The sequence below is a fragment of the Asparagus officinalis genome, unplaced genomic scaffold, assembly GCF_001876935.1.
Source record: "Asparagus officinalis unplaced genomic scaffold, Aspof.V1 AsparagusV1_Un350, whole genome shotgun sequence".
Lineage (NCBI taxonomy): Eukaryota > Viridiplantae > Streptophyta > Magnoliopsida > Asparagales > Asparagaceae > Asparagus > Asparagus officinalis.
Genome location: NW_017972615.1, coordinates 73,413 through 85,698, shown reverse-complemented (window position 1 = coordinate 85,698; position 12,286 = coordinate 73,413). Strand labels below are relative to the sequence as shown.

The 12,286-nt window shown below is 40.9% G+C and overlaps 1 protein-coding gene and 1 long non-coding RNA gene across 2 annotated transcripts in view; one reads left to right on the top strand and one right to left on the bottom strand.

Moving 5' to 3' along the window:
• Positions 1–426: 426 nt before the first annotated feature.
• The window catches only part of LOC109827670, a 20,712-nt gene continuing 8,852 nt past the window's right edge, over positions 427–12,286 (top strand). The window contains exons 1-2 of the long non-coding RNA XR_002243485.1: positions 427–668; positions 2,306–2,391. This is a non-coding gene — a long non-coding RNA (uncharacterized LOC109827670). The remainder of the gene's footprint in view (positions 669–2,305; positions 2,392–12,286) is intronic.
• Positions 684–1,688, bottom strand: LOC109827669 (protein argonaute 4B-like). Its single transcript, XM_020394679.1, has one exon. It carries the CDS (start codon positions 1,678–1,680, stop codon positions 1,000–1,002), a length of 681 nt encoding a protein of 226 aa, XP_020250268.1. The 5' UTR covers positions 1,681–1,688; the 3' UTR covers positions 684–999.

Sequence of the window (12,286 nt, the reverse complement as noted above, 5' to 3'; positions counted from 1 at the left end):
AATCACCCAAAAATATGAAATTGGGTCCCGAGTAGTCTTAAAACAGGCGAAATGTCGCGACGTCGCCCAAAAATATGAAATTGGGTCCCGAATAGTCTGAAAATAAGCAAAATACCGCGAAATTATCCGGGAGATGAAATTGAACTCTGAACATTCCAAATATGAGTGAAAATGCCGCAAAATTATCCGAGAGATGAAATTGAACTCCGAAAATTTCGAAATGGGAGAAATCAGGCGAGCGTACGACGAAACGAGCGCCGAGAAGAGTCTGACCCGCGTTCACACGGGTCAGATGGATCCGACCCGCGTGATCGCGGGTCGGATTAATCCGACCCGCGAGCACACGGGTCGGTCACGAATCCGACCGGGGGAGGGGGTGAAAAGGGGTAAAAAATCCCCGATTTCTTCTTCCTTCTTCATTTTCAGCCTTCTTTCAACTTCGGTCTTCTTCTTCCTTGAGCTCTGACCCTTCAAGAGTTCTTCTTCCTCAAGTTCTAGCTCTTCAAGAATTCTTCTTCCTCAAGAATTCCAAACGAAATTAGCTTCCTCCCTTTAAATTCCCAATCTCCTCCTTCCCCTCCTCTTCTAATTCGGATTCGAGCAAACGAGGAAGATTCAAGGCTAGGATTTCGTCTTTCTTCTTACCCCTTCAAGCTTCAAGAACTTGGGTAAGTCTCCTTTCATGGCTTGTTTAATTTCAGTTTTGAACTTCTTGCCTTGAACTCATGGGTTTTGGTTTGATGGTTGAAACCCTAATTCTTGAATTTGGGGAAAATTAAAATTGATGTTGGTTGAATGTGTGGCCGAAATTTTCTTCATGGTTACATGCATAACTTGGTAATTGAAACCCTAACTTTTCGCTCTTGAGGGAAAACCGAACCTTGGATGTGGAGTTCCAATCATTCCTGCATGAGAGCATATGTAGAAGCCATAATTCCTAGGGTGACAAACTTTGTCATCAACTACAGTACCAGGTGGAACATTATCAGGTGATCCTGGTTAAAAAAACTTGGTATGGTGATTCTTTTGGGCAATCATCACCAAAAATTTAGGGCACCATTGTTCATCAAGAAATTTGCATGCCTCAATAATTTGATCCAGCTCGATGTTTAACACCTGATTGAACTGAGATTCACTCACACCATCCCTGAAAATAATAATTTGGTCAGGCTTCCTTTTTTCAGAGCTTGTGTAAAAATATATCAGAAGTTCCTGGATAATGCCATCATCATCAGAACCTGCTGGTTTAAACAAAGAATCTGTCATTTCAACCTTAGGACTTTGGGTTCTTACACAAGCTCTGTACCGAGAAATAGAAGGCCATTGACGTGAGCCTACAACCGCAGCAATTGATGGAACATCAGAATGTCCTGGTGAGCCGTGTGATACATGCATGCCTAGTATAATTGTCGGTGACTCAGAAACAAGGGGGATCTTTGTCATGCGCTCTTGTAGCAATAATGAGTTAATTCCAACTATCTTTGCATTGATCTTTAGTAGAACATTAGTAAGGTATTGGTCATTAACTCTTTGAGGTGCAATGCATTGTGTCACAATTCCAAATTCAACAAGACATTTTCGCTTCCAAGGTCCATAAACATCAGAATTTTTGCGCTCAGATAAAAGGCAGAGTAGAAATTTGGGAGCTGCCGGAAGCTTTGACTTTATCTGCTCAAACATATCTTCAACTCTTGCATATGCCTTGAATTTGTACATGTGATTGAACTCTTGTATATGATTCAAATTCGAACTTGTATATAACTGAGCTCTTGTATTATTGAATTCATATGTAACTGAACTCGTGTATGCCTTGAATCCAAACTTGTGTATGACTCAAGAACCTTATATGCCTTGAATTCGAGCTATTCTTGTATATGATTGAGCTTGTGTATGACTAAATCCAAACTCATATATAGCCGAACCCTTGTATATACCCATATAGGCATGATTTTGAGTCTCAAGTCAATATCCATGCTCTAATTTCTGATGATTCTGTGAGCTTGTGAATCCGCATGTTGACATGATCGAGGCCTTATATTTGACTCTGTGACACTTAACTTGATTTTCCCTTGGATTTTCATGCTCAATTATACACGTGAGCTATGTAGGAGGCGCTTGATTCTCTTGACTTATATATTTGATCTTCCTTTAACTTGAACCGAGAATGTCATATAGGTTTAATTAGACCCTTAACTGGAAAATTCCATTTTGTAGAATTTCAATTAAAGATTCGCAATTTTCCTTTTAGTCTTCGATTCATGTATCTTGATTCTTGATCTGACTGAGCTATTGACCTTTATTACAGATTAGCCATGTCGACGAGGAGATCGCGCCTCCCGGGGACCCGCTTAGCTACTCAATCGCCTAAGAGGGAGCGTCCATCTTTTACTGGTAAGCCCTCATAATTTCTTGTTTATGAACATAACTTCCTGCTTATGAATTCAATCTTTATTATGTCATGTTGCATATTGCATCCCCTCTCTGTCCTCCTTGGTGAGGCAGTCGGGAAGAGCTGATATCCTCCTTTGTGGGGGTGGATGCTTCTATATTACATCCCCGCTCTGTTCTCCTTGGTGAGACAGTTGGGAAGAGTTGATATCCTCCTTTGTGGGGGTCGATGACTTGGAGCGTTCACAGGTTGTGATATCCGGGAAATTGGAGCTCTCGAAACAGAAGTTAGCCAAGATCAGACAAGAGGCTGCGAAAACCTTATCCCTTACCGAGGAATCCTTCAAGGTCGAATTGCAGTGTGAGCTTGAGTGAACTTATCTAGAGGAATTGACTAAACTTGAACAGCAAATCCGTAGTCACAAACTTAATGTAGATTAATCGTAACTCTTGTACCTATATATATCTATATATATATATATATATATATATATATTGTTCATTATACTTCTCTTATTATGATGTCTTATTCTGTTTGGAATAATCAATCATAATATTTATAGGATTTTTGGTAAACCCTCAGCCTTCAACGGGTTTGATGAGCCTTTACCGACTACCGTTTGAGTCGGGCTAGCATGCAGATTGTTTTGGTCCGTTCTGCATGTAATGTTGTGCTAAGAGAATTAATTCACTTAGACTTAATGCTATGACTTTGAATACATAGACTTTACCATTTCTTACGAAAATATGGCATCCGGCAACGCGTGTTAGGCGCAGACTTAAGATTTTTGGCAAACCCCCAGCCTTCAACGGGTTTGATGTGTCTTTACCGATTACCGTTTGAATCAGGCTAGCATGTGAATTATTAAAACCCGTTTCACATGTAACGTTGTGCTAAGAGAGTTAATCCTCCTAGACTTGGTGTTATGATTTTGAATACATAGACTTCGCCATTTTTTATGGGAATATGGCACCCGGCAACGCGTGTTAGACGCTGACTCATCCCTACTTAGGATTCGGGATAAAAGTCCCCAGACTCGTATTCTGGTGTCTTTTTCACTCGGTGAAAGACTAAACCGGCAACGCGTGTTAGGCGTAGGCTTATCTCTATTTAGGAGTCGAGATAAAATTCCTCGGGCATAAAGTGCGCATATTTGAAGTTGAGAATTATGTCTTTTCTTAGGGTAAAGACAAACCCGATGTTGGAGCGGAAGAATTTTATATTCTTGGTCCCAGGTCTTGTTTAGGGTAAAGACGAACCCAAAAAATAAAAGAGGAAGAATTTTATATTCTATCTTTTAACACTGAAAGAGGAAGAATTTTATATTCTAACTCCAGTTGGAAAGGAGACTCGAGGTGGGATCTCCACCCCCAGAATCCGGAAAGATGAAACTAGGAGTGAGATTTCCACTTTGAGAATCGGAAAGATTCAAACAACCCTAACTTTTATAGGATTGGTTGCTTGATCCAAGAAAAGAGTTCCTCATTTATTGAGGGGAAATTCCGATTTTGACCCTAACTTTTATAGGTTTGGCTGAAAAGGAATTTATGGAACACTGAAACTCTCTCCAGGGCGGCTTTGGAACAGCAGCATTCTGACAACACCGTCTTAATGATTTTGGAACACGGACAATGGGAGTCCGGTCCTTGATTATTCCTTCTCTGAGACCTATTCGTACTTCGGGACCGATAGTACAACTCATCGGTCGGATGACCGGAGCAACCCATCGTGTGTTGGCATGAGTCCCTAGGTGTAATGTCCTTGTCCGACGAGTACGTTCTCTTTTGAGAATTCAACGCTTTGTTAGCGTCTTCAGGAGTCGTATGTCTGAAGCTACGTTTTCGTGAACGTAGGCTTTCAACAGGCTCCTGGACTTCGACACGTAGTCCAATGCGGTCTGTTATAGGACTTTTCCCGTTATGCGTTCTCCTCCACTGCTTAGGAGGACGATCACGACTTCCAGCCTGAAAAACTGCCCGAGATCCGTTCAACAGGCTTGAGCGCTCTCTAACTGGAGCTTTGCCTCGATCATCGTGTGACAGACCAAGACGATCTTTGATGGTTATCTTGAAATGGCATAGATCCACACTGTCGCGGATCTCCACCGGAGGTGTGGAACTTGATGGAATCGAAGAAACAAGTGCAGGAGATCTTCTGTCTTGACTCTGATGCGGGTCAGACTTGAGTGACCCACGGGTTGGAGGGTCGGATCTAAGTGACCCGCGAACTGGAGGGTCGGATCTGGGTGACCCGCAGACTGGAAGGTCGGATCTGGGTGACCCACGAATTGGCGGGTCGGATTTGAGTGACCCGCGAATTGGCGGGTGCGTTTAGGCGGGTCGGATTGGAGTGACCCGCGTTTTTCGATCTTTTTGACCGCCGTCTTAGACTTTGGCCTCCATACTTGGTGCAGTCTTTGTGGATTATTTTCCACTCCTTTCTCCAATTTCTTGGCCTCTTGCACAAGAATTCTTGCTTGTGCAAGCAATGCGCGGCGTTTCTGAATCCGCTCTTGAAGAGTCGATCGGTTCCTTTTGACGCGGACCCATTCGTTCTTCGCTGGTTTGAAGGAGGAGGGGTTGTCCACTCTCTGTTGTGGTGGTTGGCGTCTCCTGGACTTCAGATCCACTTCATAACAGATTCTATCAACTGGTTCCAAGGCTTTGGCGTCGCCTCTGACGTGCTCTCTTTGATAGAGTGGGCACATCCTCAACAGTCGACCCCTTGCTAAAGGGGTTTAGATCTGTAGTTTTAGCCTCGTCGGATGCCGGCGGGACGTTGTGAGCCACAGGTGCAGCGGTGGCGGGAAGATCTTCTTCTTGGGCTTCTGCAGCTGAAGTCCAACGGGTCTTCCTAGAGTAGGCCTTCCTGCATCTGCGAGGAGAGGCCGATCTGGAGGAGGAGGACAAGTATTCCTTGTACTTCTGCTGGTCGAACTCATATTCGACCTCCGTTTCAACCGGGATCGGGATCCGAGGTTGCGACACGTCAGCCTTCGCATAAAGGCTGTCGGCTCCCACTGTGGTCACCAGTTTGTTTTCGTGGAAAGCTGCCTTCATCATTGATTTCATTAAACTTTAGTCGTTTACAAATGAATTCAAATAACGAAAATAAAAAATTACAACTTTCTTGAAAATAAACACAAGATCCGTTTATCGGCTCTTGCTTGCGTGGGTTCTTCGCCGGTGCCGGGGTTTATCCGTGGACGACCGCGAATCAGATCCGGTTGCAGGAAAATTCGGCAGAGCTTCGCCTTCGCCGAGGAAGGTTTTTGATTTGAAGCGCTGAGATCGACTAAGCGAAATCAGGGCTCTTTTCGAGATTAAGACTAAGCCTAATCTCAAGGAACGGACGTGCAGGGCTTCGGATCCTTCGAATGACTCCTCTTCGGTGCTGAAGTTCGCCGGGATCTCGTCGACCTTTGCTGAAATTTCGCGCTCCTTCACTCTTCAATCCAGCAGCACCTCGTCCTCTTGATAAAATTCCAGCTCTCGAAAATGGAGGCCTTTGGCTCATATTTATAGGCATCGGATGCGGTTATTTGGATGAGAACAAATGATTTGGCTCTATCTTCAGTTAACAATAGCTTAGTCACGTTTGGGGATGATATCAAGTCATTTAGGAACCCCTGGAACAGGTAAATCCTGTGAAAAACCACTTTAAAACCGTCAAAATGCGTTTCGGGTTCCAGACTGCGCGGCAGACAAATCTAACCCGCGCTTGCGCGGGTCAGACAGATCCGACCCGCGCTTGCGCGGGTCGGACAGATCTGACCCGCATTTCCGCGGGTCAGTCTGTTCCGTTCTGCGTTGGCGCGGGTCTGCCGACTTTTTCTTTTCCTGATCTTGTTCTTCTCGCGTATTTGGTTGATTTGTTGACTTTGTACGCTTCATCGCGAGACTGACCGTCGAACGCGTGTTGGTTAACGTACGCGTGTTGATCGATGCGCGCGGGCTGATTGGTGTGCGTGCGTTGACCGACGCGTACGAGCTGGTTTGACGTGCGCGTGTTTGATTGACGCGCACGAGATGATTTGACGTGCGCACACTGACTGACGGGCACGAGATGATTTGACGTGCGCACGCTGACCGACGCGCACGGGCTGGTTTGACGTGCGTGCGTTGATTGACGCGCGCGAGCTAGTTGACGTGCGCGCGTTGACCGACGCGCACGAGCTGGTTTGACGTGCACGCGTTGATCGATGCGCACGAGCTGGTTTGACGTGCGCGCGTTTGACCGACGCGCGAGAGCTAGTTGACGTGCGCGCGTTGACCGACGCGCACGAACTGGTTTGACGTGCGCGCGTTGATCGACGCGCATGAGATGATTCGACGTGTGCGCGCTGACCGACGTGCACGAGATGATTTGATGTGTGCGTGTTGATCGACACGTGCGAGCTCGTTGACGTGCGCGCGTTGACCGATGCGCACGAGCTGGTTTGACATGCACGCGTTTGACCGACACGCATAAGATGATTTGACGTGCGCGCGCTGACCGACGCGCACGGGCTCGTTTGACGTGCATGCGTTGACCGACGCGCACGGGTCGAATGGCGTGTGTGCCCTGACCGACGCGCACGAGCTGAATGCCGTGAACCTTCTTGATTCGTCTACCCTTTGCTTCGAGTTTCGTGCGGGCTCTCATAGGCAATTTTAGACGCCTACAGTTACTACAGTAACTTTTCCTTTTTTTTTGAAAATTATTTCCTGTATTTCCGAAAATATCAACACGCACTGCGTGTTTTGACTGTAACTTTGTCATACGACCTCTGAATGAGGTGATTTAAGATTTGTTGGAAAGCTGTCGAAAAGACCTAAAACTTTGGTCTTTGAGTTTTCCCAAATTCTAAATGCATCAATGTTTAAAACACGTAAACTCTTAACTGGTCCTTTCACCAGATTTGCATTTGCACTTGTATATACACATATACATTGAATTGATCTCAAATCAATTCCTAGCATACTCAAAAGTCAAAATATGTTATTTATTGTCATATAATATTTTTATTACTATTTATCACAACACATTAAAATTTTTTGGGGTTTTACATTCTTCCTCTCTTAAAAGAATTTCGTCCTCGAAATTTCGCAATCGTATCTTAGAGATTAATTAATACCAGAAAAACATGTTGAGGGGATAATCCAACCTCACATACACATCTTGTACCATTAATCACTAGATATGAACATAACGATATTTAAAGTTAACAATCTAGAATGCAAATACTCGCACTTAACCCCTAACTAAACGGAACTAGTACGATATTTAAAGTTAACAATCTAGAATGCAAATACTCGCACTTAACCCCTAACTAAACGGAACTAGTACGTCGGGCGAAAAATCCAAACTGCAAATACTCGCACTTAACCCCTAACTAAACGGAACTAGTACGTCGGGCGAAAAATCCAAACGAGGAAGTGAGGAACCTCCCATATATATATCATGTCTCGACTATGCTAAAAGCAAGGTAGTCATGTCTGTTGTATTTACCGTATCTGATGGTATTAATACTTAGAAATCTAAAACACGAGACGTAGTACGTCGAGCGAAATAATCCAAATAAGGAAACCCTCATGTATATATAGTATATCTCAAATTGTAGATAACTAAATATTAATCCTGAACTAAGAAATCAAAAAATATAACTGGAAAGTAAAGCATCTAATCAGCATAGGTATCTTGTATACTCGCATAACTGAGTATCTCAATCGAATATCTCAACAATGGGTCGTGGTCACTTTTGGCATCCAATAACTGAGTATCTCAATCGAATATCTCAACAATGGGTCGTGGTCACTTTTGGCATCCACCAAACACTCAAATAAAAATCCTTTTGTAATATTATTTCAACAATGGGTCGTGGTCACTTTTGGCATCCACCAAACACTCAAATAAAAATCCTTTTGTAATATTATTATGTCCCTCTGTAAAACAACAGGATAGGAATATCGATTCCAACACAATCTATACAGAAACAAAGACATAGGTTCACTAACCTCCGTGCACGCTCGTGCGTGTAACTAAACATAGATTTAAAGACCCCAGCGTACTATCATGCAGATAATAAACATAGGTCCATCGACCCCAGCACACTATCATGCGGATAATAAACACAGGTCCATTGACCCTAGCGCACAATCATGCGGATAAACAAGTATCATAGGTTCATCGACCTCTTCGCACGCTTGTGCGGATAAACAAGTGTCATAGGTTCATCGACCTCTTCGCACGCTCATGCGGATAAACAAATGTGTGTAGTGGAGTGAAATTCATCACAGTCTAATTGTGGTATACTAACTCACTAACTCAAAAGTGTAATCGTAACAATATTTTATCATAATCCCCTAAGGATACTCACATAAGTATTACAACATATTCATGACTATAAGTGTAACAATCGAGCGGCTCAAACTCCGCGAACACCTCTCAAAACATAGCAAACAAACTCCAGAAAATAAGAAATTGGCCAAGCTGCCCAAGAAATGATCGGCGCTACTGTTAGTAAAATGAGCGTATCTTTCTTTAGGAAAACTATTTTTAGGAATGGCTTCTTGTTTTAAAAACTAGATTCATACATCTTTCAATTAGAACTATCTTGGTTCAGTTTGAAGTTTAATATCAACACCATATTTCAGTTGAATTTGCATACACATGCAGCAGTTTATTGCAGGATACATTGTTAATAAAAAGAGTCTATCTTTCTCTATAAAAACCCTTTTTAAGATTGGTTTCCTTTTTTAGAAACTATATTCATATATCTTTCATTTGGTACTAGTTTGGTTAAATTTGGAGTTCATTTACTATACCCAGTTTTCATTTAAAGTTTATACTCTTGCAACAGTTTCTCTGCTGGACATGTCATTAGTCATTTGAGCATATCTTCCTATAGACAAACTATTTTTAAGAATAGTTTTCTGTTTTGGAAACTAGATTCACATATATTTCATTTGACACTAGGTTTGTTAAATTTGGAGTTTAATTTCTATCTCAAATATCCATTTAAACATGCCACCTGTGCAGCAGATTTTCTGCTGTTTTGCTAATTTCATACATATGTGTTTGTATATATATATATATATATATATATATATATAGCAATATTAAGGAAAACAATATTTTCAGTTCTAGCATTTGATTAAAATTTATTGTCAAAATCTTATTTTGTTCTAACATGACAAATTAAACTCAAGCATGAAGAACATCATTTTTAAACTTTTTAAATCTTGAACTAATTTATAGGGAAGGTTTGGATAGGAGATAATCTTGGCTAAACGCTGTGATGAAAAGCGTTTGTACGAGATCCTCTTGAACGCGCTCGCCCCTTGCTTCCTTCTTCACCAATGGCACATGAAACAATCTGTTTCTCTTCTTCAACACTTCACAGGGACTTCTTAGGAGCTTTCAGAACTCACCATAGGATCTTTGAGAGGAGGAAGAGAGGCTTGTAGGGTGTTTGGAAATTGATATAGGGTTTGGGGTGTTGAGCATGGTCAGAGATCACTTGGAGAAGATGAGGAGTTATTGTTTGTAACTGAGAGAGCTCAAAGTTCTCAGTTCTTTTCTTTTGATCTTTTTTTTAGAGGTGAAACATGAAGAGGATAAAATGCATTTGTTTTTATATTTACAGTACAAATCAATCCCCTAAATTACGCTAAAGAGAAGCTAGTCATCCCACACCGCTGCGCAACGCCGCTCACGTTCAGAAAACATTGAGTCTGTTGTCCACGAAGAATCTTCGCAGTTACTACAGCAACTTTTCCTTTTTTTTGAAAATTATTTCCTGTTTTTCCGAAAATATCAACATGCACTGCGTGTTTTGACTGTAATTTTGTCATACGACCTCTGAATGAGGTGATTTAAGATTTGTTGGAAAGCTGTCAAAAAGACCTAAAACTTTGGTCTTTAAGTTTTCCCAAATTCTAAATGCATCAATGTTTAAAACACAAACTCTTAACTGATACTTTCACCAGATTTGCATTTGCACTTGTATATACACATATATACATTGAATTGATCTCAAATCAATTCCTAGCATACTCAAAAGTCAAAATATGTTATTTATTGTCATATAATATTTTTATTACTATTTATCACAACACATTAAATTTTTTTAGGGTTTTACATTCTTCCCCTCTTAAAAGAATTTCGTCCTTGAAATTTCACAATCGTATCTTAGAGATTAATTAATACCAGAAAAACATGTTGAGGGGATAATCCAACCCTCACATACACATCTTGTACCATTAATCACTAGATATGAACATAGCGATATTTAAAGTTAATAATCTAGAATGCAAATACTCGCACTTAACCCCTAACTAAACGAAACTAGTACGTCGGGCAAAAAATCCAAACGAGGAACCTCCCATATATATCATGTCTCGACTATGCTAAAAGTAAGGTAGTCATGTCTGTTGTATTTACCGTAGCTGATGGTATTAATACTTAAAAATCTAAAACACGAGACGTAGTACGTCGAGCGAAATAATCCAAATAAGGAAACCCTCATGTATATACAGTATGTCTCAAATTGTAGATAACTAAATATTAATCCTGAACTAAGAAATCAAAAAATATAACTGAAAGTAAAGCATCTAATCAGCATAGGTATCTTGTATTCTCGCATAACTGAGTATCTCAATCGAATATCTCAACAATGGGTCGTGGTCACTTTTGGCATCCACCAAACATAACTGAGTATCTCAATCGAATATCTCAACAATGGGTCGTGGTCACTTTTGGCATCCACCAAACACTCAAATAAAAATCCTTTTGTAATATTATTTCAACAATGGGTCGTGGTCACTTTTGGCATCCACCAAACACTCAAATAAAAATCCTTTTGTAATATTATTGTGTCCCTGTGTAAAACAACAGGATAGGAATATCGATTCCTACACAATCTATACAGAAACAAAGACATAGGTTCACTAACCTCCACGCACGCTCGTGCGTGTAACTAAATATAGATTCAAAGACCCCAGCGTACTATCATGCAGATAATAAACATAGGTCCATCGATCCCAGTGCACTATCATGCGGATAATAAACACAGGTCCATCGACCCCAGCGCACAATCATGCGGATAAACAAGTGTCATAGGTTCATCGACCTCTTCGCACGCTTGTGCGGATAAACAAGTGTCATAGGTTCATCGACCTCTTCGCTCGCTCATGCGGATAAACAAATGTGTGTAGTGGAGTGAAATTCATCACGGTCTCATTTGCGGTGTACTAACTCACTAACTCAAAAGTGTAATCGTAACAATATTTTATCATAATCTCCTAAGGATACTCACATAAGTATTACAACATATTCATGACTATAAGTGTAACAATCGAGCGGCTCAAACTCCGCGAACACCTCTCAAAACAGAGCAAACAAACTCCAGAAAATAAGAAATTGGCCAATCTGCCTAGGAAATGATCGGCGCTACTGTTAGTAAAATGAGCGTATCTTTTTCTAGGAAAATTATTTTTAGGAATGACTTCCTGTTTTAAAAACTAGATTCATACATCTTTCAATTGGAACTATCTTGGTTCAGTTTGAAGTTTAATATCAATACCATATTTCTGTTGAATTTGCATACATGTGCAGCAGTTTATTGCAGGATACGTTGTTAATAAAAAGAGTCTATCTTTCTCTATAAAAACTCTTTTTAAGATTGGTTTTCTTTTTTAGAAATTATATTCATATATATTTCATTTGGTACTAGTTTGGTTAAATTTGGAGTTCATTTACTATACCCAGTTTTCATTTAAAATTTATACTCTTGCAACAGTTTCTCTGCAGGACATGTCATTAGTCATTTGAGCATATCTTCCTATAGACAAACTATTTTTAAGAATAGTTTTCTGTTTTTGAAACTAGATTCACATATTTTTCATTTGAAACTAT

Excerpts from the sequence above, each read along its gene's own strand:
- LOC109827669 (XM_020394679.1), bottom strand. The coding sequence starts at position 1,680 with ATGTTTGAGCAGATAAAGTCAAAGCTTCCGGCAGCTCCCAAATTTCTA.